Source organism: Lottia gigantea (assembly GCF_000327385.1).
Source record: "Lottia gigantea unplaced genomic scaffold LOTGIsca_7, whole genome shotgun sequence".
Taxonomy (NCBI): Eukaryota; Metazoa; Mollusca; class Gastropoda; family Lottiidae; genus Lottia; species Lottia gigantea.
In genome coordinates this window covers 4,184,275-4,210,441 of record NW_008710370.1, presented here as the reverse complement: position 1 = coordinate 4,210,441, position 26,167 = coordinate 4,184,275, and the positions used below count along the sequence as shown (strand labels likewise).

The 26,167-nt window shown below is 32.0% G+C and overlaps 2 protein-coding genes across 2 annotated transcripts; both read left to right on the top strand.

The window, feature by feature from the left end:
* Window positions 1-6,237: 6,237 nt before the first annotated feature.
* Window positions 6,238-15,801, top strand: LOTGIDRAFT_107793 (hypothetical protein; the record flags this gene model as incomplete). The annotated part of the gene is made up of 7 exons (XM_009065663.1): window positions 6,238-6,352; window positions 10,221-10,346; window positions 11,494-11,622; window positions 13,189-13,308; window positions 14,088-14,216; window positions 15,181-15,303; window positions 15,650-15,801. Coding segments are annotated over 7 exons (894 nt in total), but the record flags the coding sequence as incomplete, so codon positions are not given.
* A 3,700-nt stretch (window positions 15,802-19,501) lies between these two features.
* LOTGIDRAFT_107831 (hypothetical protein) lies at window positions 19,502-21,859 on the top strand (the record flags this gene model as incomplete). Its single annotated transcript, XM_009065662.1, has 2 exons — window positions 19,502-19,592; window positions 21,660-21,859. Coding segments are annotated over 2 exons (291 nt in total), but the record flags the coding sequence as incomplete, so codon positions are not given.
* Between the last annotated feature and the right edge of the window lie 4,308 nt (window positions 21,860-26,167).

The window sequence follows — 26,167 nt, the reverse complement described above, 5'->3', positions numbered from 1 at the left end:
TCTCTTTTCATTTATCTAATTATGAATTCATTATAGACATGTGAGACAAACTGGTATTTTTCCAAGTCATTAGAACACCTCTTATTTCTATTTATATAAGTATTAGCATTTTCATGTTCATAAATAAAAATAAGGAAAGCCATCTTTAAACAATGTAAATGAAAAATTAATATGTAAAGTTTTTTCCAGATTTCAAGCCATAGATAGTAAAAATGCAAAATCACCAATATTAGAAATTGACATTACATTATGTCCATTATGTAATGGTAAAGGAACATGCCATTCCAGTGAAACTAGGAACTCCCCTGTAACCAATTATTTCCGACTCCGCAAATGTGTATGCAAAAATGGTTTTGAAGGTATGTCTATGTGTATACAATCTTACTAAAATTAGATTACAGTTCTGTATCTTTTTTTTCTGCTATATTTAGTCTCCATGGTAATCTTAATAATTTTCTACCAAAGGTCATTTTTAACCAATCCAAGTATATTATGTAAAAGCTGTTTCTTGATGAGATAAGCAATCCGATAGGCTGTAATATTGCTCACAATTCCTTGTTTTAAAACGGGTTCTATATGAAACAATATGATTGGTTAAAAATTCTACTTTTGGTAAAAAATTTGTTAGATTACAATAGAGATGAAAAAATATCAGAAAACAAACGAGATGTGACTTTGTAATTTTAGTTAGGTTTATGTCTGTAATGCACTTTAAAACTTTCAGTGAAATATGAGCTATGTGAACTGTATGTTCAGGATACAGAGTTGACAACTAAGTCTGAGAGTGCATAAGGTGTTCCAAGCAGTAAGTGTGCTCTGCCATTACTGATGACTTGAAGTTTTGTTAAACTTGAGCTGTAATTCTATTTAATGCTTAAAGTTTGGACTAGGAAGTTGAAATCTATTTAGTTGAAGAATGACTTCAAGGACATTCTTGTCCACCATAAATCTTCAGATTATTCATAAATACTATGGAATAAAACAGAAATTTTTAGTTTGTTGTTGTCATGACAACATTAAATTTTCAAATGATATGAGAATCGGGTAGTCACAACTACAGTATCTTCCTTGACAGGTGTGCCATTTTTAAGGGTTAATTTTAGTCTTGAATATATGTAAATGGTCTTCAGAAGCACTAGAAATGTACGAAAATCACATAATCACATAAACACTAGGAATTTTACTCACTATTTCTATATATGTCTTTTCTATTTATCACAGAGTATCTTTATTCTGGACACATACAAATTTGAAAGCTCAAATTTTGATGATGAGCTGTGAACACTATTACTGATTGGCTCAGCTAAAAAAAAAGTCCGTTTCTAAAACTAAAGTATGATTGGTCAAAAAAATGACCGACCTGTCCCTTTAAATCAATTTGTACACAAGGAATATTATGTGCCATAATGTGCAAATGACCTGAATCAAATATTGCAAACTCTAATTAAACTTTTTTGTTGCCAGGGGAAGATTGTGAAAAAGAAAGTGATGGATGTGAATTTAAACCATGTGACCCATTGCAGACATGTACAGATAAACAAGGAGAAGTGGGTGATTCTGAATTTGGCTACACATGTTCTGATTGTCCCACTGGTTACAGTAATGATAATCCTCTAAAATGTCAAGGTAAAATATATTTTGACTTCAAACTTACAATCCTTATTTTTCTCATATAATATCTAAACGTAAAAGTTTAAATCACTCCAGTGTTTAATATTATTCACAACTAAATGAATATTTCAATCCTGTACCACTACTTGTAGTATAGTGCTGGGTAGCGCCAATCATGTCTCGATACGATAAGTAGTGCGATAAAAAGGTCACGATAAGATACATATCTCAACTAAATGGGGCAATGGGATGAAATTTAGCACTTTACCTTCTAAGTTTCAATATTTATTAATTTATAACTGTGATATTTGGTTATGTAGTTGATAGAAGTGGTTAACATCCACTGTCTTATAAAATAGTTACCAATAATTGCAGTCATGTCAAGTGATTCTATTTGACTTGTAAAAAATCCCCATATTTTTAGAATAAGAAGTATTGACAAAACTTAAGTGTCAATACATGACTTAATAATACGAGGTGGCATGCTATCGCATGTTATATCGCGATATATATTGCTTCATCGATATATCGTGCCAACACTATTAGCTCCAGTATATACTTTTGATTATCGGTATTGATAAATGTATAGGTGCAACAACCAATACTGTATAAATACAGTAGGCTAAAATGCATCTACCAGATTTATATATAGAGTATTTTTGAAGTATATATAATGCATATTAATGAAACTCTTATTTATTATCAGATATTGATGAATGTACAGATACCACTATTTGTGGTACTGGTGGTACATGTAGTAATATACCAGGGTCCTACAAATGTACTTGCAGTGCTGGTTACAGATTAGTTGGTCAGAAGTGTCAAGGTATTGCACGTTTTATTTTTTTTTACTCGACACTTTATGATCCTGAATAGGAATTGAAAATTTATCAAAACTTAATATCCCGGAATTTTGCATTATTTTGTATTTAGGAAAATCTTAATTAATAAGGCATTCTGTTTTTTACTTAGGTCGAAAATTTTTTTTTTCCCAAAACTAGTTCGTTACTCTCTTTGGAAGCTGTTAAAAAACTACAGGATTTATGCAAAATAAATACATGCTTAATTAATAATACTCTCAGTTTTTAATTAACCCTTTTAAAACAAATTCAGTTTGATTAAATAAATACATAGAAATAAATAGCATATTTAAAAAATATTTTTATGTGTGATTACTGTTTTGATTATGAAAATTCTGCAAACTGCCCCTTTAATGAAGTGTTTAAATGTTTTCACAGAAAATTCAAATTTAAGGATTTGTGTTTGTATTAAAATGAATTTTGATTGTAGATATTGATGAATGTTTGGACAGAACTCATAATTGTGAACAAATTTGTAAAAATACAGATGGATCATTTGAATGTGAATGTGAGCCAGGTTTTGTCCAAAATGATAATAAGTGTACACAAAATACAGGTGAGTAAAAATAATTACTTACATCTAAACAAAACTTTTATGTAAAAGTTTGTTAAAGGCTTAATTTGAGCTGTTGTGAGCTCTATTTTGTGCACAGAGCAGCAGATCAATGTCCTTGAATCACAAGCATCAATCAGTGGTATAGCAGAGGTCAGATAACGAATCATTTACTGTCATCCAGAATCATTTCTTCAGCAAACACATCAATGGAAAACAAGATTTAGGATTTCTAAATACTTCTTCAACGGAACTGGTTTCTGAAAATATTGTTGCCAAGTTCGTTGATCAAACCTCTAACAACAAGTCCAAGTTATCTAAAAAAAAAAAACACCCAGAACATGATTATCTTAACTGCCATTATTTTTTAAATCTGACCAAAAATAGTTAATCTCTTTATTAAGATCAGCAAATCACAGGCATCATAAAGGGTCAGATGTGCCATTTTAGGGGGTTGATTTTAATCTTGAATATATGTAAATGGTCTTCACATGTACTTGAAATGTACGAAAATCTCATAATTACTTTAATAATATCTCAAACTAGTAATTTTACACACTATTTCAATACATGTATGACTTTTCTATCACAGAGTATCTTAAATTGAGGGTCTGCTTTTTAACATTCAAATGCAGATAATTCTGGACATACATGGATATGAAGACTCAAATTTCGACGGTGAGCTGTAAAAAATTCCGGTTTCTGAGACTAATTTATGATTGGTCAAAAAACTGGCCTACCTGTCCCTTTAATCAGTGTGGAAATCACAAGAAAACATTTTAGTTTTACAAATTTCCCATAGTTTTTTCTATTAAAATTTTAACAATTATTTTTTTTTTGTGTGATATTTTCGTCATCATTGTTTCATGCTATTTTCTTTCAGCTTTCATGAAATTGATGAAGCAGCTTCAATTTTTATACGCCCACATTAAATGTCGAGCGTATATTTTCGTCACCCATGTCCGTCCGTCCATCCGTCATCCACAATTGCTCGTAAGCACTCTAGAAGGCACAATTCTTGACTGATTTTGATGAAACTTAGTGCGATTGTTTGTTAGGATAAACCCTAATGAAAATCTGAAAATTGGAAAATATTTAGTATGAGTTATTGCCTTTGTTCTTAAAATGATCGTAAACACTCTAGATGGTGCAATTCTTGACAGAGTTTGATGAAACTTGGTGTGAGTGTTTGTGATCGCCCAAGGATAAACTCTATTTAAAATAAAAAATATCGAAATATAATTAGTATGAGTTATTGCCCTTGTTCTTTGAAACGTGTTCAATTTTAGCTTGTAAACACTCTAGAAGGCACAATTTTTGACGGATTTAGATGAAACTTGGTATGAGTGTTATTAATCACCACATGATGAACCATATTGAAAATCAGAAAAATTGAAAAATAATTAGTATGAGTTATTCCCCTTGTTCTTGAAAACGCTTTCTAGTTTTAGCCTGTAAGCTTTCTAGAAGGCCCAATTCTTGACAGACTTTAACGAAACCTGGTAATATTATGCAAAGAAGTGTAAGACTGAAGGTTGAATATTTCATACTGTTAATTGTTACTGTACTGCCAAATATTTTTGTTTAAAGTCAAAGCTGCTAGTGGGTGTATATTACCTTGCCTGGCAAGCTATCTTTGAAGACAAGGCAGTAGTATCTGTACAATATTTTAGGTCTGATCAAAAGATGAATTTCAAATGATAATATTACACCTTAGAAATGTACTTTTTGCAGATAATTGTCAGACACAGACTAATTGTGAATATGGTTGTCACGATGAAAAGTGTTTTTGTCCTTCAACTAAAGAAGTCGTAAATGATGTAAATTGCAAAGGTAATTAATCTTAATCAACCTCATTTTACACTTTCAATACTAGCATAGATTTAACATGTCACTAGGGCGATTATCGACCATCAAAATTATATTTTCTCCTGTTTACCCGTTAACAGGTCATTCTTTCAGTAGTTACTTTCAACCAACCTAATCACTAGTTTCCCTTCGGCACATAACTTACCCACAATAACCTATAATAACTGATCAAAGCAATAATATACTTCTATAACAAAAAAATAACCCATGGAAATAAAAACATGATTTTTATTTAATATTTAAGATTAAGATTTCTCACATACAATAATCTGATTATTAATCGATTATTGATCAGTATTATGCCGTCAATAATCAATTACAATTTGGTAATCAATACCAGCCCTACTGGTCACATAGTTATCTGACATATACCAGAGAAACTGAAACTTGCAAAACAACTGTTTCCATGTTGATACAATTATATCTTGTTTTGATTTTTCAAAGGATTAATATTCAGTTTTTGATGTTTTGATTCAAATATTTAACCACATCTATGATCTGAAAAAATTTTCTTTCAACTAGTATTCAGTTGTTTCAAATTAAGCTAATGAAAAACACTGTTAAATATGGACTGAAAATACAAGTCAACTAAAATCTAAATATTTTCAAGTTCCCACATGGGAAAAAAACATAATGAAACATCTAGATCTACAATTTTATCAGATTGAATCTTCATGATAAATTACCCTGCAATCATTGGCAAAGTTTCTTGGACTCGTTTTCTCAAACATCCTGATTTAAGTTTTAGATTTGAATTTTGTAAGGATCATAAATATGAATGGATTTGACTACTTAAAGGTATATACCACCTAAAATTATAATTTTTAAACTTGGTTAAAATGAGTCTTTGTTCATCAGCGGACTTAATTATACCACAGAATCCCTAAATCCATAAAACAACGTAAATATTCAGTAAACTAAACAACAGAATCCCTCTATAATCCAATAAATCCATAAAAACTAAGTAATAATTCAATAAACTAAGTAATTTGGACACATCATTAGTTTCAATAATTATTTAGTTTAATGGATATATCGTCTTATATAGAGATTCTCTTCTTTGGTCGTGACACCTGGTAGGTCTAACTAATGCATATATACACTTGTTGACCGAGTTTGAGACTTTAATGTCCATTCCAAGAGGTGGTATCCCTTTAACAATAGATACAGGCCCCATGTGCATCATTGTGGAACTCATTCAAATTCCTGACAATCAAAATCAAAAATAGACTAATGGAGCTCTCCTGAATTTCCACTTATTTCTTTCAATGCTTATTGTCGCAGAAGACTGAATAATCCTGTCTCCCTTTTATTTTAGATATTAACGAATGTAACGTGAATATCTGTCAACATAAATGTACTGATAAAGTCCCTGGGTTTACATGCAGTTGTCAAGATGGATTCAAGCTTGCAGCCGATGGTGTGTCTTGTGAAGGTATTTTAAAATATTATTTTTGCTGTTGACAACAACTTTTTAGTATCGGCTGCCGTGAAATTTTCTGCTGTGTGGTGGCGCAACTCTGTCGCCAGGAATGAATTTGTGCTGGGGCTCAGATTTTGTACACAGAAATTTGCAGAATCAAAGGCCTATATCTTTTTGATTTTGTACAAAGACACTGTAAATGAATCAATCTCTGCTGAACTGAAGAAGGTTTTGCTGGGGCTCAATTCTCACTTGCTAGGGTCTCCAGCCCCCAAATTATGTTCCATTTAGACAACTAATAATGAAATAAATCGAAAGTAGAGGCGTTCTAATGATTGAGAAAAAATACCCGCCGACAAATTTAATATTTCAATGGTGTTTTTTTTAATTTCTAAATACACAGTGTATTTAATTACATTATTTCTAATTTAGAAATATGTCTTTTAAACACGGTTTGGTTATTAATTTTTTATATGAAAATGTGGCTAGATTATCAATCTCTATTTTAGTCATTTAGTGAACAAGTAATCTATTTGTAGCTTTTTCAATCTGATTTCAGTAAATTTGATCCCTAAGCATTTCCACATCTTCACACAATCTTAGCACTCAAGAGTACTTGATTCATTCGTTAGAGACATCAATTAATCAAACAATAAGCATGATTTGATCCAGAAAAATAAACAAAGACAACTTTAAAATGGCCACCAAACAGTACAGTGGTGGTGCCAGCCTTCCAAGATTTTGGGGTACACATAGGGGGCAGATTGACTCAATGGGGGGACAACTGCTGAGGCTACTCTGATGTCATTGTTGCAAGCCTCTCATAGAGCGCCTTAGAGAGTTCTCTCAAGAAAATTTTAGATAAAATGAATTGATTTTGTGCATTCTGACACATATTTTGGATAAAAAAGGTAGACATTTAGATTTGTTGAAAATAAAGTGGGGTTACATTTGGGGTGGCAAACCACTTTCTAGATGGCGCTGCCATTGGCATGTATTTATTGTGAATAGGGAACTTACCAAAACCATGACAGTGAGATATATACATTAATCCAGAGATATACTTTGTGACAACCTTGATTTAAGACATACGAATATCCATGAGAAATATTTGATTTCAGCCTGTACTGGACTCAGCTGGGGTACGGAATGTGCCCAGACATGTTCTTGTAATGGAAGAGGAAGTTGTGACCCTGTATTTGGCTGCAAGTGTAATTCTATGTGGACAGGCCAAGATTGTACTACAGATGTTGATGAATGTGAAGCTAATCCTAATATTTGTCCTACTGGTTTGCTGTGTAGAAACCTACCAGGTTCATATGAATGTTATTGCCTTGATGGATATGAAAAAGTCAATGATCAGTGTAAAGGTAAGAGAACAAACAAAGAACTATTTATTTTTTGACAAGCATAACATTCTAAATGTAAATTCTTGACTGTCTTGTCTTCCAGCTGACCATACCATGGCCATAATATTTTTGTGATTAATCATATCAACTGGGACGTATTCAGAGCACCATGCACTTGCAGCTATCTGAGATAAGAACAATCATGCATTAGAATCAAAATGTAGTCCTGATTCTCCAGCAATTCCTCACCAAAAACATACTTTCAAAAATTAAATTGTCATCATTTCCTGAATGTTATTACTATTTCATGTTGAGAATTTTTATCTACTTTATTTCTTATATTATCCTTAAAGTCAAGTCCTTAAAGGGACAGGTTCGCTATTTTTATTAGGGGTTGATTTGAGTCTTGAATATTTGTAAATAGTCTTCAGAAGTACTAGAAATGTACGGAAATTGAATTATTCCTTCAAAATACCTCAAACTTGGCAATTCACTTTCTATTTCTATATATGTCTTTTCTATATATGACAGTGTCATTTTATCTTTCAAACGCAGATAATTCTGGATACACATGTATTTGAAGGCTCAAATTTTGACTAAAAAAGCTAAAACCTTCTTTGATATGAGACTAATTTCTAATAAGGTTTGATTGGTTAAACAGATAACAAACCTGTCTCTTTAATATCCATGAGATTATAGATAGTGGTCTGAAAGTGATAAATCATGAAAACTGGATGTCAATTCTAAAAGAATATATAGATATCTAAAATTGAGCTCTGTCAGGTGGTAACGTGCCATTATCTTTAAAGTCACAGTGTGTGTAGTTGTATTTTATATATATTTTGAATCATCATATCATAATTTGGATTTCAAAACTGATTTATAACTAACTGATATTGACCAAATTTCGAAATTTTGTTTTCAAAAACAAATACAGTGTACTCTGTTTTCCGACATCTGAGTATTTGGACATTCTGCGTAATCCGACATCTTTTTCTGGTCCCGATTGATTTCCTTCTTAGACTAGTTTTAAAAAACTCTGAGCACACGCAGTTGTGTAATGACATTTATGAAAAAACCCACTTAAGCTACGATTCCATATACGCGTCATGTGGATCTGTCATGCATCATCCGCCATGTGTTTAAAATCGAAATGGTTGGTTTAAGAGGGTATGATTCCATATATGCGGAAGCGGTTTGCGATTTTTGACGCATCCGGACGCCTTTCCTCGCTGAGATCTCCCAAATGTGACGTATTTTGTGGGGATTCCATGTCTTTTTAATGCACCAAAGCATCCATCTGTCTAGAAGTCCGTGCGTCAAAAGAAAGATAACGCATACGTTTAACGCACATATGGAATCATATTTGACGCATGACGTATCCGCAAGGGCCATTTATGTCCGCATGACGCGTATATGGATTCTTAGCTTAATGCTTTTAAAAAGTGAACAAAAATTAATAAAATTGTGTACAAAAGGAGAAAGAATTTGAACATAGTTCTTGTTATTTTTAATGCAGGTTAATTTTTTCTTTTTAATATTTTGTTCTTTTATCTCCAGACATAAATGAATGTACTCCAGAAATATGTACAGGCAGTAATGAGGTCTGTGTTAATACTGTTGGAAGCTATACTTGTGATTGTGCTTCAGGCTTTATACGAAATAACGGCAAATGTACAGGTAATATTTTATGGATAGTAAAGGCATGTCTCTATTTGACATGATATCATGATGTTCACATAAATTTTGAATACCATATCCTTATCAGCAGGGCTCCACAACCCACCTCCTTCACCCCTGTTACCCCTCCAACTCTTGCTTCAAACCTGCTTTTCAGGCTTGAGGCTTTTGAGCAATATTAATGAACTCTGGATTAAAGGGGTATTCCGCTATTTTGTGAAAAGTTTTCATTATCAAAAACGTTGTAAATTAGGTTAATTAAAAACTTGGAGTACAAATTGTTAATTAAGCAGTTTGACCTAGTTTTGGTGTTCGGATTTATAATGGTTCGATATTATCAGTTGAAACCTTTACAATATGTATTTACTCAAATCCGTACAGTAGTTTTTTGGCAGCTTCCAAAAAGCATAACAAACCTAAACCTTACGTAATGTAAAGGGCACATTTCTCTAGATTTTGGTGTATAGTTTTCACAAATTTAAGCAAAAAAATGTTTTGACATACAAACAAAAGTGGAATGTCCCTTTAGAGTTCTCTCAAAAGTGTTTAACAAGTCACAAAATCATTTTAGAAGATGTTTAAGTCAATTGAGCCAATCAGATCACTTGACATAAAAAAGTTTAAGCTGCAATAAGTACCCTTTTTTTTTTAATTTTTCCTTTTAAAACAAAATAAGTTTGATCAAGAAGATACATAGATATAAATAGCACACTTTAGAAATATTTTCAGGTATAACTTACAACATTTTTGATAATAAAAATTTGGCATACTGCCCCTTTAAATTCATTGAAGAACACAAACTATTTGTTTGTTAAATGGAGATTACATATGTGATATATATGAATTATTTAATTTGTTTATTTTAATACTTGTAGATATTGATGAATGTTCAAGTGGTATTCATGGCTGTGAACAAACATGTAAAAACAATGAAGGAAGTTTCAATTGTCTCTGTCAACTAGGCTTTCGAATCAAAAATGATAGAAAAAGTTGTGAAAATGGTAACTATAATTTTGTTATACCTATTATTATTCAATTCTATTCTGTACATATAGCTGAGTTAACATAGGGGTATATGGTATACAGTATTCGCTGTACGCTATACATGCATGCCGAGTCTCATAGAGTAACAAGCGCGCCCTACTCGGTCCTTTGGCGCCAATAAATTCGAAACTTCAAACGAAGATGATTTGGTTCTACTACTACCAGCAGATGTTTAAGAGGCAAATGGATAAAAATATATCACATAGCAGGGTCATCTGTCAAGCTTTTTTGATGAGTGTGTATTTGTAATCATTGTAATGTATGAAGGCATGTGTTTTGAAATTAAAATGAAATGGGTACAAAGGAGTCCTATTGTTTCTAATTTACCATATTCTACGCAATAAATTGCAGCTGCCAAAGACGAACATGACGTTTTACGCTGCTTGAAAATCCAACTTACACTATTCCTACTATACCCTATAATTATATTCTATTATACGCAGGTATATAGCGTTTTCAATAAGTGCCTTGTTATGTGACCAGGTATTATGAAATTACCTTGTTCGATTTAAGGTATCCACTTGCCTTTCCAAACGTGCACCATATACCCGAATTTACAATTATGAAAGGGATTGTAAAGAGGTTTTCTAAATTTCTATAAACTTTCACCATTTTCTGATTGGTGTATTGACATTCTCACTGTGAGTATGTTAATCACATCATTGAAGTGACAACTATTCCAATGTTGCATTGCTCCAAGGATTTAAATTCTAAAAAGTGATATGAACATCTGATATTGAGATGACTATATTTCTGAACAATTTTTTTCTTGGTTTGGTTTTTTTTCCTACCTTCAATATCAATTAGCTTTGCTTGAAAAAAAAAATACCTTTATCCCTTTTGAAAAGTATAATCATCATCAAAAACTTCCATTATTAACAAAAATATATGATTTTACATTGAGAAAGTAAAAAAATCCGGATCAATTCTGGCTTTTGTTAGATTTCTTTTCTTTCCTATCTTTTAAACAAATTTTGGTATTTTTTTCCTTTGTGCCTAACAGGAAAAAAAATTGGTCTGGAATTATAGTTGAATTTTCTTCAAATTTGGTTGCATGATAATATTCTTTATTTGCTCTGACTGGACTTTGCCATTTTGTTTTAGACCCTAGTAGAGATCCATGCGCTGATTTTCCTCCAACCTGTCAATATGGATGTAAATTAGAAAACGATCAACCTGTTTGTTTTTGTCAAAAGGGCTATGTACTTGGAGCTGATGGAAATACTTGTGTTGGTAAGTTATTTTTGTTAAGTTCTAGTGTTACCTGGTTAATCTCGGTTAATTACTAAAGATTATAAAAGGGGTCAAAACCGCATTTGCGGCGGTAACTCACCGTTAACTAAACTAGAGTAAGTGTAAATGAATACCTAGGAAAATTTTGGCTAGTTCCCCGCGAATTGTCTCAATTATTCAGTCAATAAAGATGTTTGTTTACTAAACAAAACAGCTTAAAGACTCATACAGTGATGAATTTTCTGTCAAAATTGCTCTCTTTTTACTTCTTTTAAAATTGACGGTTAACTGATTATCTCAAATCAGACACGGTTACCCATGATATACTTCCCGAAATCGGTTAACTGATTAACCGTTTCAACACTATTAAGTTCACTTAAGTGAATTTATATTTGATTTGATTTTATCCCCCAATATATTAAGATATGAATAACTTCAGATAGTGTATTCAGACACAATAACTATCTTAAAACTTTTTCTTTTTATTACCTTTTTCATTTTCCTTGATTGATTGCATTACCCCCCTCTCAACTACCCTACATCCTTACTATATTTCTATTTTCATACGCCCACATGGAAATGTGGAAGTATATTGTAGTATGGTTTCAGAGTTATTGGACTTGGCTTGTTGGAAAGATAGAGGTTACAGTTTTCTGATTTCCATGAAACTTGGTATGCGTGTATATATTGATGAGATTTCGATCAAGTTTGAATTTGGAAACAATCGGATGCACGTTTTTGGTTTTTGCACCTTGACTTCAATTTCTAGGCACGATACGAGACCTTGTTCATGTTTGAATTTGATGAACTTTTTAGAGGTTTTGCCTGACTTATGAATACTTTTATGAATACTTTTAAGATTATTTGAAAATTCATTATTAAGCCACTAAATATTTTGGTAGTGGGCGTATGTTACCTTGCCTGGCAAGCTGCAAAATAAGTAGAAAATCAACTCTAAAAAATGCTTTTTTTGGATTGATTTTCTCTGGGTTCTCATTTTTGGAATCTATGTATAACATCTGATATGATAGCAATTAAAAAATTTCAGAGTACGAAAATTTGTTGCACACTTTTTTCGGCTGAATTTTGCAATTTGTCAGAGAACAAGGCTTGACTGAATAGAACGACTTAAATTATATTTGTTTGAAAATGTCATGCCAGACTCAAAAGAGCCTCATTACCGCCCGAAAATTTGAACACATTAGGGTAGTTACTTCCAGGTTCAGAACCATTAGTCTAAATGAAAGAGTTAAAACTAAATGTAATAGTAAAAAAAACTGAAAATCAGACTTTGCAAGAAAAAAAATTCTATAATACAAGAATTAGTCCTTTGTAAAAAAAAAATCAAGAACGATTTCATAATGTAGACAAATTGATCAATTTGTGAACAAATTCAAGAAGTTGGATCCTTTTTTATTGATCCTTGAACATTATGAAATAATGTTGTAGGATGTCCTAGGTTCTTATCTTCTAACATTGATTCTAAGACATCCTAGAGCTAAGATCATTTCAAGAATACATGGCCTGGTGCATTTATAATGATTTTTTTAAAAATAATATTTGTAGATATCAATGAATGTGATGGAAATCATGGTTGTTCTGATGAATGTGTCAATACTCCTGGTTCTTTTAAATGTACATGTGCTCAGTATAAAAAACTCGAAAATGATCAAAAAACTTGCAGAGGTATGTGTATTGAATTCATTACTTTAGCCTGCTTGCATTCCAGGCTGAAAATTTTCAGGTCCATGAAATATAGGACCTTAAACAAGTGATTTTAAAAAGAGGTCATGTTTATGTGGCAATTAAAGTGATACTACGTCTTAGAATGAATAAAAAATTTAATTTCTCAAGAATGGTCAATATGAGTATATATTCATCAGTGAACTTTCCTGGTGTCATAAAGTTACAACAGAATCCCTGTAAAATCTGGAAAATTGGAAAATTCATAAAACTAAGTAATTATTGAAAAACATTTCATTTTAATATTAAGTGTTTTTCAATAGTTAATTGCATATTTATGGATAATTACTAAGTTTTTTGGATTTATCAGATTATATAAGGATCCTGTTATGTTATTTATGACACCAGATATATCTACTGATGAATATATGCTCTTATTGGCCAAGTTTAAAAATTTTAAATTTTATGTTCATTTAAGTATTATTCCTTTGATAAAATTTTCCCAACTCGCACTATGAACCTAGGAACACCACTGTTGTGAAATGTGGTGGAAAACATGAACTTCATGGATGTGATTACTGATTTTCAAAATGGAGGAACTATATGGAGTATGCCACAAATTTAGTTATGGTTGTATTTTATTTTTGTAGACTGTTCAGAGAATGAATGGGGTACAAGTTGTGAAAACACCTGTGAGTGTAGTACTATTGGAGGTGAAGGGTGTGTTAAAGAGACTGGTTGTAAATGTAAAACTGGTTGGATCGGTGATAAATGTGATCAAGATCGAAATGAATGTCTTACTGTTGGTCAATGTACAATAACTGGTTCAGTTTGTGTCAATACGCCTGGTTCATATCAATGTAATTGTAAGGATGGTTATCAACTTTCAGCTGACAAATCAAAATGTGAAGGTGAGTTGAATTTCTGAGATACAATAGGATACTCTTTCACAAATATCAATACATTTTCAGTCAGCAGTTGGAAGCCAGAAATACTAAACATGATGGCCATCCATTTAAACACAAATTGTAAAGAGGTTTTCAAATTTTATTTTTTTGTGTATCGGGGACACTTGATAACATCAATTTGCACCATTCCAATTTGTTCCTGCAATTTGACTGAAACTAAGAGTTTCATTAATAAGGAATTTATAATGAAGCATATTTTGCTATTAATGACGTCATAGCAAATACTTAGTTTTAGTGGAATTGTAGTAACCACAGACGTCTGATCGAAAATTGGAATGGTGCAAATTGATGCTATCAGTGTTCCTTATTCACATAAAATTAGAATATCTGTTTACAATCCCAAAAATACACAGTGAATGTCAATATGAAACACTGGCAATAAAATCACTGTATGATTCTTGGTGATTACTTATTGCATCTGTTAAGAAGAAACATTTTAGCAAAAGACAACTTTTATATGGTTATTGAATTACTAGTTATAAAAAAATGAAATGAATGGAGTTTTACTATTCTGCACCATGTGGGCTAACGAAGGCGGACAACGCCATGCAGGGTACAATAAGGGAAATTTTGCCAGGACAGCGGTATTAGCCTTTTTCGATTTCCAACTGTCGAGGGATCTATAACGTGCACAGCCTGTAGCACACGGGGCCTTGATTTATTGTCCCATACGAATGACCAGACGCTTTTTCCATGTCAGTCCCTCTTACCAGAATCAATGACAGGGGGAAACCGGGTTGAAGAATCAGAAGGTATCATCTCGACCTATGCCGGGTAGAAAAAAGCGGAAGGCCCCTTTAATCAGATATATTTGATTTATTTTCAATATGTGAATATGATATACCTTAGATGGCTTTAGTCAGTTAATGTTCAGAGGATATAAAAGTTATTCTGTTGCTTATTTCAGATATAAAAGAGTGTGACTTAACACCGAAAGTATGTGAACAAAAATGCGAAGAAACTGAAGGTAGTTACTATTGTTCCTGTGAGAAAGGTTTTGTAATAAATACAGAAACCCAGAAATGTGAAGGTATGCTAGTCATTCAAGTTCTAACATTTATATTATGTGAAGTCACAGGTTTCTAGCAAGGTCTACAAGGCGCTAGGCACCAGCAAACCTTCTACAGTTCAACTGAGATTGATGAATTTGATGTGTCTCCGTACAAAACCAAAAAAATGAACATTGGATAAAGTGTTTGGCACTCCAAAATCGTGTAATTTTTTTAAAATTTTCATGGTTTTTTAAATTTTCCAAGTAATTAGAACACCTCTACTTTCTATTTATATAAGTATAATCATTTTCATTTTCATCAATAAAAATAAGGAAACCCATTTTTAACAGTAACTTACAATAATTCCTTACTTTTTCTTCACAGATATTGATGAGTGTCAAATTGGAAGAAGCGACTGTACACAAAAATGTCGAAACACTTTTGGCAGTTTTATCTGTGAATGTAAAACAGGTTATCTCATCAACAGTGACAGAAAAACATGTAGAGGTATGTTTATATATAATCTTCTTTTCTAGACAGTCTGTAGCTCAATTTATAAGACTGTTGGAATATTTACATCATTGGCTTAATGCTTTCTTCAAGTGAAATTCCCAATTCCTCTAACAAGGCAAGAGTAAAGTCAATTGATCATGGCCAAGAAAGAAAGAAATTATATAAATTACAAAACTCTTAAATTGAATTATTAATATAAAACACAACGTGAGCGAACAACTACAAAAACAACTTCATCTAATCTGCATAATGCACTCAAAATTAATTTAAAATAAGGGAAACAGGGCGAGAGTGCAAGTGTCTTTAATCAGTCTTAAAGGGACATGTTCACCATCTGTTTGACCAATCGTACCTTAGTCTCAGAAACAGACATTTTTATCTATGCTAAGTAGTAATAGTGTTCACAGCTCACAGTCAAAATTTGAGTCTTCCAATCCATGTGTGTCCAGAATTATCAGCGTTCAAAAGTTAAAATGACGACTTGAGACATTGTCATATATAGAAAAGACAACTATAGAAATAGGGAAGGAAATTCCTAGTTTGAAGTATATTTGAATGGATTATAAATGCGATTTTCGTGCAATTTTAGTAAATCTTAATTGCCAAAATCTTCATGGTGATCTTGAATTAGTCACCTTTCCTCATTATTCCTATTGACCCAGTTGTAGTTGACTATGAATGTGGGAAAGATCAGTGCTGAGGATTATCTTTATGATTGCAAATTATTTGTGAACTTGTTTCTTGACTTCTAATATAAATCTACATATATGAAAGAAGGACATTTTCATTGTTGACTGCTTTGATGGATATGCACTTTAGCTAATAACTTAATTTTTATTTCAGCTGAAAATGAATGTGCGAATGGTAATAGTTGTAAGCAGACTTGTGCTAATATAGAAGGCACCGATACTTGTGGTTGTAATGATGGCTATACATTAGCAGGTAATGGTGAAGATTGTGAAGGTAATAATACTTTTTTTATATCTAAATTTCCATTTATGGAAAACTCTTTCATGCAAAGCAGAATTTCTCCTCATGGCTTTCATCTGTCAACAGTATTCATTGATTTAAAGAGATTCCCCATTTTGTGGGGTTGATTTGAGTTTTCAATATATGTAAATACTATTTACTAGATTGTCTTCAGAAGGACTAGAAATTTATGAAAATCGGATGATTCCTATTTCCATAGAAGTTTATTCTATATATATGGCAGTATCTCAAAAATGACGATGCATGTATTTTTAATTTTCAAAGGTGGATAATTCTGAACACATGTGGATTTGAAGGCTAGCTAAGACATATAGTTACTGACACCACTTACTAAACAAGTAATCTTAGGACTGGTCGATACAGTCTAGCTAGGACATTGACTGAGATACTGACACCAATCACTAAACATGTAATCTGAGGACTGGTTGATACTGTCTAGTTACTGACACCACTCACTAAACAAGTAATCTGAGGACTGGTTGATACAGTCTAGCTAGGACATCGACTGAGCTACTGACACCACTCACTAAACCACTCATTCACTAATTTGATTTGATAGTTTGAACCAATCAAACTACCAACTACCTAGCATCCGCTGGAAGCGAACGTTAACTTGTCATCTACCAACCTACCAAGTTTTGACGTCTTAGTAATCTTAACTATAAATTTTTCTAAAATGACATTTTTTCCAGTGGATAATCCATGTGATCCCAGTCCATGTAAAGGTGGGACATGTACGTCCCCTAATAAACCAGCATTTGTTTGTAGCTGTTCTCCTGGCTCAGAACTGAAAAATGATGGCGTAACTTGTGGAGGTTTGTATTAATTCTTTACCAATAGGCAATTATGTTTTTATCTTAGTGTACGCAAGGACATAGTTACAAAAGATTTTGCATCAAGGAGGAAATTTCAAATGTTAAAAAGCTCACTTCCAAGAAAAAAGGCAGACACCTCTTACTGAACTCCAGGACCTTCAAACTTGCAGAACTGAGAGAGATGTTCAAATCCACTTCAACTCAATTCAGTTGCCTTTAATTTCTGTTAAAGGGAGAGTGTGCAACTAGAGCTTGGTATGGATTACCAAATTGAAATCGATAATTGCCGACATACTACCTATCAATAATTCATAAATAATGTAAATAATTTAATTGAAAAACCCTGTAAATACTAAATTAAAAACATTTTATTATTTTTGCCTCATAGAAGTATATTTTTGCTTTGATCGGTTATTATAGCTTATTGAGGAAAAGTGCTGAAGGGAAACTGTGTGGAAGAGAAAATATCTTTTGCATTTTCTTCACGTTTACTGAACGGCCAGTTAATTTTGTGTTGCTGTAAGATCGCAAATGGTCGCATTCCAAAAAGGCTACCAAACATGAACTATAATACATCAAATAATATCTTGACTGTCTCCTTTTCTTCAATGATTTTTCAATTGTTTTAAGCAATGATAAATAATATTTGGTTTTCCATTAATGTCAAAGAGGAAAGAAAATTATTTTTCGCGCTCCAGCTGGCTCATTTAAAATTTAAGAAAAAATGTTGAATTTCAATTGGTTTTCATTAATTTAAAGGGCTGTTTACACGAGAGTAAAATCCCTGTGTCCACCAAGGTTGTTCACACGTCGAAAACTCAGAGAGTCGACTCAAGGGCTGCACTGGGTTCAGCAGCTTATGCCGACAGATGGCTACAACCACGTCATCGGTCTCCCAGGCTTCACTGAAATTGCCACCTAGCGGACTGTCACGAGTTTCCACGGGTCAAAGTCCAACTCGTGTTAACAGGCCTTAATTGGTTCATCATTGCATGGTAACTGTGCTGAGTATTAAATAAAAATATTTCAAACCATACCAAGTTGCCCTTCCTGGCACTTTAATTTAGTTTAATAAGCAGGCTGAATTTGGAGAAAGTTTATAGCTAAAGGATGAGTTTCTGTAACATTTTTTGAGTAAATTCAGACAAACCATTTGGAAGTGTTTCCAATCCATTATCCATGAATGTATTCTTAATCTAAACAATTTACCTACATTTTGAACGGCTAAGAGAATACAATAAACTAAAATCTGCTTGGAGAATCTAAATCCTGATGCTCATAGACAGAATACCAAAATACACGCTGTTCTTACAAGCTGGATAATCAAAAAAAAATCATAATATATAAATAATCATGATATCCATGACAGGCCTTTGAGGTGATGAAGCTGCTGCTCCAAGGTGCACTAAGTTTCAGGCTGAGGTCTCATGCGTTCCCTCACGTTGTTCATGTCTTCATCCAGGTTTGATGCATCTATCAAGGCCTCCTACCGATTAAACATGGAAACCAGGGAGCTTGGAGCACATCCGTACAAGTATGGCAATCATACTTCTACGGGTAAACATTTACACTATGTTCCCTTTGGCCAAGGCAAACATGACAAACAGTGGCCGCTGGGAACAAGTGTAAACCTAGCAAAATTAACTGGTATTTCTATTTTGAAAAAAAGGTTACCCATCTTAAATACTATAATTGCAGTAATAAATGGGGACTGCCTATTCATCAGCTGAAAAACATTTCAACATTGAGCTGTAGGCTACATCTTTCACAATTTCTCCTCATTTTTTTTGTAGAATGTCCAGAAGGTAAATACGGATCAGGATGTGCAAGTACATGTACATGTGTATCAGCAAATACTAAATCTTGTAATAAAGAAGATGGTACATGTACTTGTAAAGATGGTTGGGAGGGAGCCACATGTAATGATAATGTTGATGAATGTTCTGCATCAGATAAAAATGACTGTGCGAGTAACACAGATTGTAAAGATACAGATGGCTCTTTTATTTGTCAATGTAAAATTGGCTCTGTCAGTGTAAATGGAAACTGCCAAGGTAAGTGTAGTAGCGCGGAATTTGTCCTTTCAAAATCCAACTTTGTAAGTTCACAGTCTATGACAGTCCACAAAGATATAATACTATGAACAGAATTTAAAGGGGTACACCATTTGTTTGTAAGTCGAAAAAAATTTTCGCTCAAATTTTTGAAAACTATATAGCAAAATCTAAAGATATGTGTCTCTTAACATATATGAAAGTTTGAACTAAAATCCAGACCTTAGTTTATTAATGCCAAAACTATTGGATAAACTATGTAAGTTAATGTAAAGCTTTTAAGTTTGTTAGGCTTTTTGGAAGCTGTTTGGAAAGTACTGTATGGATTTAAATGCCAAATTGTAGAGAAATATTTTGCCTACGTGTTCGAAATGTTTCAACTAATAATATCAAGCCATTATCAAGCCAAACACCAAACCTATGACAAAATGCTTAATTAACAAGTAAACTCTATTTTTAATTAACCCTTTTAAAACAAATTTAGTTTGATCAAGAAGATACATAGATATACATAGCATATTTTAGAAATATTTTCAGGTATAATTTACAATGTTTTTTGATAATGAAAATATTGCATATTTCCCCTTCAAATAAACAATAATTATGGAATTAAAGATAGCAACAACCAACAAACCTGAAAAAACACTGGGTATATATTGAATATAAACACCAAACTATATTAATAACACCTTTATGTACATCTTACTTCATCAATATATTACATACAACATGACTGAGTGACGCTTGATACCGCGCATGTCATATTGATACTGCGCATGTCACTCATTAATATTCATGTTACTCGTGAATATTCATATATTAACATATATGACTGAATTGAAAAGGTTATTCATTATGACTTTCAATGAGATTTTTTTTTACATCCAATGACTAAAAAAGATTATTAGTAAGATTTCTAATAGTTTCCTATTCCAGCTTATAAATAATTAAAATAATTTTAAAATATTAAAATATTAAAATATTAAAAATAAGTTCGAACTCCCAAGTTCAACAATAATTTAAATGGAATTTAACAGGACAGGGTTGATTTGAGTCTTGAATATATGTAAATAGTCTTCAAAATACAAGAACTTCCTTGAGTGGCATTTAGTAATTGATGATATTGACACGAACACAATTATATAGATAACAATTACTTTAATAAATAACTTGCGACGTTTCGACGATGATTCTTTCGTCTTTATCAAGCAATGATACAAAATAACAAGGCATTCAGAATATATAGTGTTAGGGTGTATTGAGATGAGTCTCAATGATATAGTGTGAGGCAACAATGACAAGGATTAAAACAATAGGAATACATTAATCAATTATGAAGAAGTAATCACAAGGGTGTGTGATTAGAGAAACCATTAAAGGGATCTAGTAAATTACTTCTTGATTATAATGGTAGGGTGGTAGTCATTATAATCAAACAATACAAGAAATGTAAGAAAATCGCAAAATTTTTTCTAAAATATCTCAAAATAGGAATTTCTCTTTCAAGTTCTATATATGTCTTTTCTATATATTGACAGCGTCTCAAGAAAAGAACGGGGATAATTCTAGGCTTGTCTTAATCTCAAATGACATTTTGTAAACAAATTGTTCTGAAGGACAATATAAAACTAATGGTGTCAGAACTTGCACCTGTAAAAAAAAAACTGAATCTTTTCTGTTGTATTTTGAATATCAGGGGCCTTATTCTGGACTAAACTTATGAAGATTTTAGTGTTCCAATCATCTGATTGGTCAATCACTAAAATTGATTTTAAGCTTAGTTTTATTATCCAATCAGATTATTGTATTTCTTAAAATCTTAATATTATGATATTTAAGTTTTCCAAAACAAGGCCTCTGATCATTAAGTTGGACATTGGTGAAGGAACATTGATTCCTACTTTTTATCTAATAAAATTCTTATCTTTTTTTTTATAGAGTGTACAGAAGGTAAATTTGGACAGAATTGTGACAGTACATGTACATGTGTATCAGCAAATACTAAGTCTTGTAACAAAGAAGATGGTACATGTACTTGTAAAGATGGTTGGGCTGGAGCCACGTGTAATGATAATGTAGACGAATGTCAGCAGACCACCACCTGTAATTCTGTACCAAACTCTAAATGTGAAGACCTTCAAGGATCATTCAACTGTAAATGTAATGCTGGTTATGTAAAAGTAAATGATAAATGTGAAGGTAGGTTATATTTTAGATCTTAAAGGAATATAGGCCATTAAAATATATTTGTTACCATGCTGATAAAACTCAAATTAAACCATCTGTGTCCCTTTCCAGAATGAAACACCTACGTTCAGTCCTTATAGTATAAAAAGAGGAGAATTCATTTAAATCTAACCAGTCAATTCCAAACCAGGATAAACATTGAATATCATACATTTGTAGCTCATTTTTCTTGCTGTGAAAACTGAATTTTTTACTTGCAGTGAAAACTAAATTTTTTACTTGCAGTGAAAACTAAATTTTTTACTTGCAGTGAAAACACAGTTTTTTACTCACAGTAAAAACAAAATTTATTGCTTGCTGTGAAAACAAAATTTATTGCTTGCTGAAGTGAAAAACTAAATTTTTTACTTGCAGTGAAAACAAAAATTTTTACTAGGAGTGAAAACAAATTTTTTTATAAGCAATGAAAACACAGTTTACTTACCAACAGTGGCTTTCAATTTAACTAATATTGGTTTTCTAGATCAAAATGAATGTTTGTCAACCACTCTAAATACTTGCACAGACTCAAATCAAGTTTGCTTTAATACAGTTGGTTCATTTGAATGTAAATGCAAAGAAGGGTATTTAAAAAATGGAGACATGTGTCAAGGTAAAACAAATTTTATTACTATTTATATTGATATCTTTAGGAGTGTGAACACAGAAATATTTCAGAAATGACAGACAATAGATTTTCAATGCACTAAACTTTATTGGTAATTATCAACAACAACAAAGAAACCAGTGCAGTCAGTGCCACCTTCATGGGCAGATTTTTGGATGTCTATTTGAGTCTTGAATATATGTAAATAGTCTTCAGAAGTACTAGAAATGTACAAAAATCGCATGATTCCTTCAAACTATCTCAAACTATGAATTTCTTTTCCTATTTCTATCGAGGCCTTTTCTATATGACAGTGTCTCAGAAAAAGATGATTCATCTTTTTAACTTTAAAATGCCGATAATTCTGACCAACCATGGGTATGAGCGCTCAAATTCTAACGGTGAACTGTGAAAACTATTACTGATTGGCTTAGCCAAACAATTCCTATTTCTGAGACTGAATTATGATTGGTCAAAAAAATGGCGCGTCTGACCCATCCATTTCTATCAAAGATAGACTTATCTCCAACATTCCACCCATCCACATCCTCATCAGACACAAGATACAAGACACAAGATAATGATTTTGAGTTGATTATCAGTCTATATACACAGCTTTATTAGGTTGATAAATGTATAACTCTCAGTATATTGATATATTTGTAGATATTAATGAGTGTATGGTAAATAATAATGGATGTGATGTCAATTGTACCAATACTGATGGTTCATTTTACTGTTCCTGTCTACCAAATCAACAACTTAACACTAGAGACTCCAAATCTTGTTATGGTATGTAATGTATATTTTAATGGTGAGGGCAAACGAACAGTTTTTGGTGCCAACTTGAATTTTGTGTAAAATCTTTCTCATGCCTGCGCTTCCATGACAAGATAATCCTGTCACCAACAAAATTTTGAACATCAAACCAGTTTGATATTTTTTGACAATTGTTTTCTTCGTGTGACTGCACTCATGATGAAACAAAACTCCACAAAGTGTCATCAGCCATTCCAGATTTATTCCAGATGTCTCCTTGTGTGCCCAAAGCTGGTAGGTGAGACTCCAGCCTGCAACAAAAATTAATTTCTAACTATGTGTTTAACTGTTATCAGGTTTTGGTGGTGGCTTCAGCAGGCCCAGGGTTTTCAGGGTGGCGGACAAATTTTTGAAGGGGAGCTCAACTATAGCGACTCAACAAGTCATTTAAGTCATCTAAATTTTTTAGGGGGTACCAAAATTTTCTTAGTGGCTGTCTGGCCCCACCTGGCCCCCTCTAGCTATGGTCCTGAGCTGCAGTGTCTTAGCAATGACCTGGTTTTCCTGTTGATCCAATCCAAAATTTATAATTTGTCATGAAGCTGACTAAATACATTTCAGCAATAGCAGATGAAAAGAAAGAAACCTATGAAATAAGATTTGATATCAACAGAGATAATATTTTGAACAATCCTTATAGTTTTGCTTTTAGAAAACTTAAAAAAGATATTGGAGATGCTGTAAGTGTACTCTTTAAGAGCTCTTTTTAGTAGTTGCTTTAACCCTTTCAACCCTAGACTGCGTTTAATGGATCTGCCCCAGTAAATCGGCTGTCATCAAGTGACGTCACCTAACGTTAACGTTGGGATTTCATATTATATATTTAGGTAATATCAAAATTGTCAACCACTTATGTCGAAGAGTTTATTTTTCATCTAGGGATGATAGATCAATAATGATTTTTTCTTGTCATTTATTAAATGATAATATAGACAACGAGGAACCAGTTGGTTGGTGCTGTATTGAAGTAGGACATCTCAGTAGCAACTGTTATATAGACTTGTGTTCACTTATCTATAGTTCTACTTTTCTGGGCATAGAATGATGTTAAATTTGACTAGCACCTATTCCAAAAATAGAATACTGACAATGACCTGACCAAAGAGGAAATCTAGATGACTTTCAATACATTTTGTACGTTTTTTAACTATAGAAATCAAGCAATTTATTGTTGTTTTATTCGTACTGTACATCGCAAGGAATCAATTAATTTGGAATAACCAGACGTATATCGTCATTGATGCTTGATAGTAGCTTACATGATACACGATTCCTAGTATACATTGCGGAATACTACTTTTCACAATTTTCGCAAGAATTAGCTGAGCGAAATAAAAAAAACCTGCTGTTTCTCAGATATGCTTAACGATGAAAAATTTTCGAAAATATTGTTAAAAAGCAAATTCAATTTCACTGTATAATATGTATAGCATATCTTAGTGTGAATTTTATGGATTCTAATAGGAGCTAGTAAAGACGTCAAGGTAGCTATTTTGCTTTTTTAGACTTTCAAACGCCCTACAAGTACTGTTACTAAGGTAGCAGACGACAAACTGGCGTGTCCTTCTTCACTTCATCAATACTTCTTCACCTAGTGTCTCACTCAATGATTCCAGTACCTCATTAATGAAAGCCTTTCTATCTAACTCATGACATGTATCTTATATTTGATAGGTGTTGAAATATCTTCAGACTATTCCCAATTCAGCTGTGGTAGATGTCAACGTTACCAACTTGAGGTAATAAAATATCTTTATTTATGTCATAATGAACACAATATAGTTCAATTACCATTACTATTTATTCCAACTGAAAAATAAAAAGTGATCTTGATTTTAGTTTTAGGTAGTTTATATCATAATGAACACAGTATAGTTCAATTACCATTACTATTTATTCCAACTGAAAAATTAAAAGTGATCTTGATTTTAGTTTTAGTTAGTTTATGTTATAATGAACACAGTATAGTTCAATTACCATTACTATTTATTCAAACTGAAAAATAAAAAGTTATCTTGATTTTAGTTTTAGGTAGTTTATATCATAATGAACACAGTATAGTTCAATTACCATTACTATTTATTCAAACTGAAAAATAAACAGTGATCTTGATTTTAGTTTTAGGTAGTTTATATCATAATGAACACAGTCTAGTTCAATTACCATTACTATTTATTCAAACTGAAAAATAAAAAGTTATCTTGATTTTAGTTTTAGGTAGTTTATATCATAATGAACACAGTATAGTTCAATTACCATTACTATTTATTCAAACTGAAAAATAAAAAGTGATCTTGATTTTAGTTTTAGGTAGTTTATATCATAATGAACACAGTATAGTTCAATTACCATTACTATTTATTCAAACTGAAAAATAAAAAGTGATCTTGATTTTAGTTTTAGGTAGTATTACTATTTATTCCAACTGAAAAATAAAAAGTGATCTTGATTTTAGTTTTAGGTAGTTTATATCATAATGAACACAGTATAGTTCAATTACCATTACTATTTATTCCAACTGAAAAATAAAAAGTGATCTTGATTTTAGTTTTAGGTAGTTTATATCATAATGAACACAGTATAGTTCAATTACCATTACTATTTATTCCAACTGAAAAATAAAAAGTGATCTTGATTTTAGTTTTAGGTAGTTTATATCATAATGAACACAGTATAGTTCAATTACCATTACTATTTATTCCAACTGAAAAATAATAAAACAGTGCTCATGTTTATGTTTTGATTAAGATCTGGATAAACTACAATTATTATTTTTAGCTAATCATAAATTTGTTATTGTTGTTTCTGCCAACTGGATTTTAACAGATAAAATATAAACATAATATTCAGAATTGAAAAGAAAAAGAAAAAAATATAA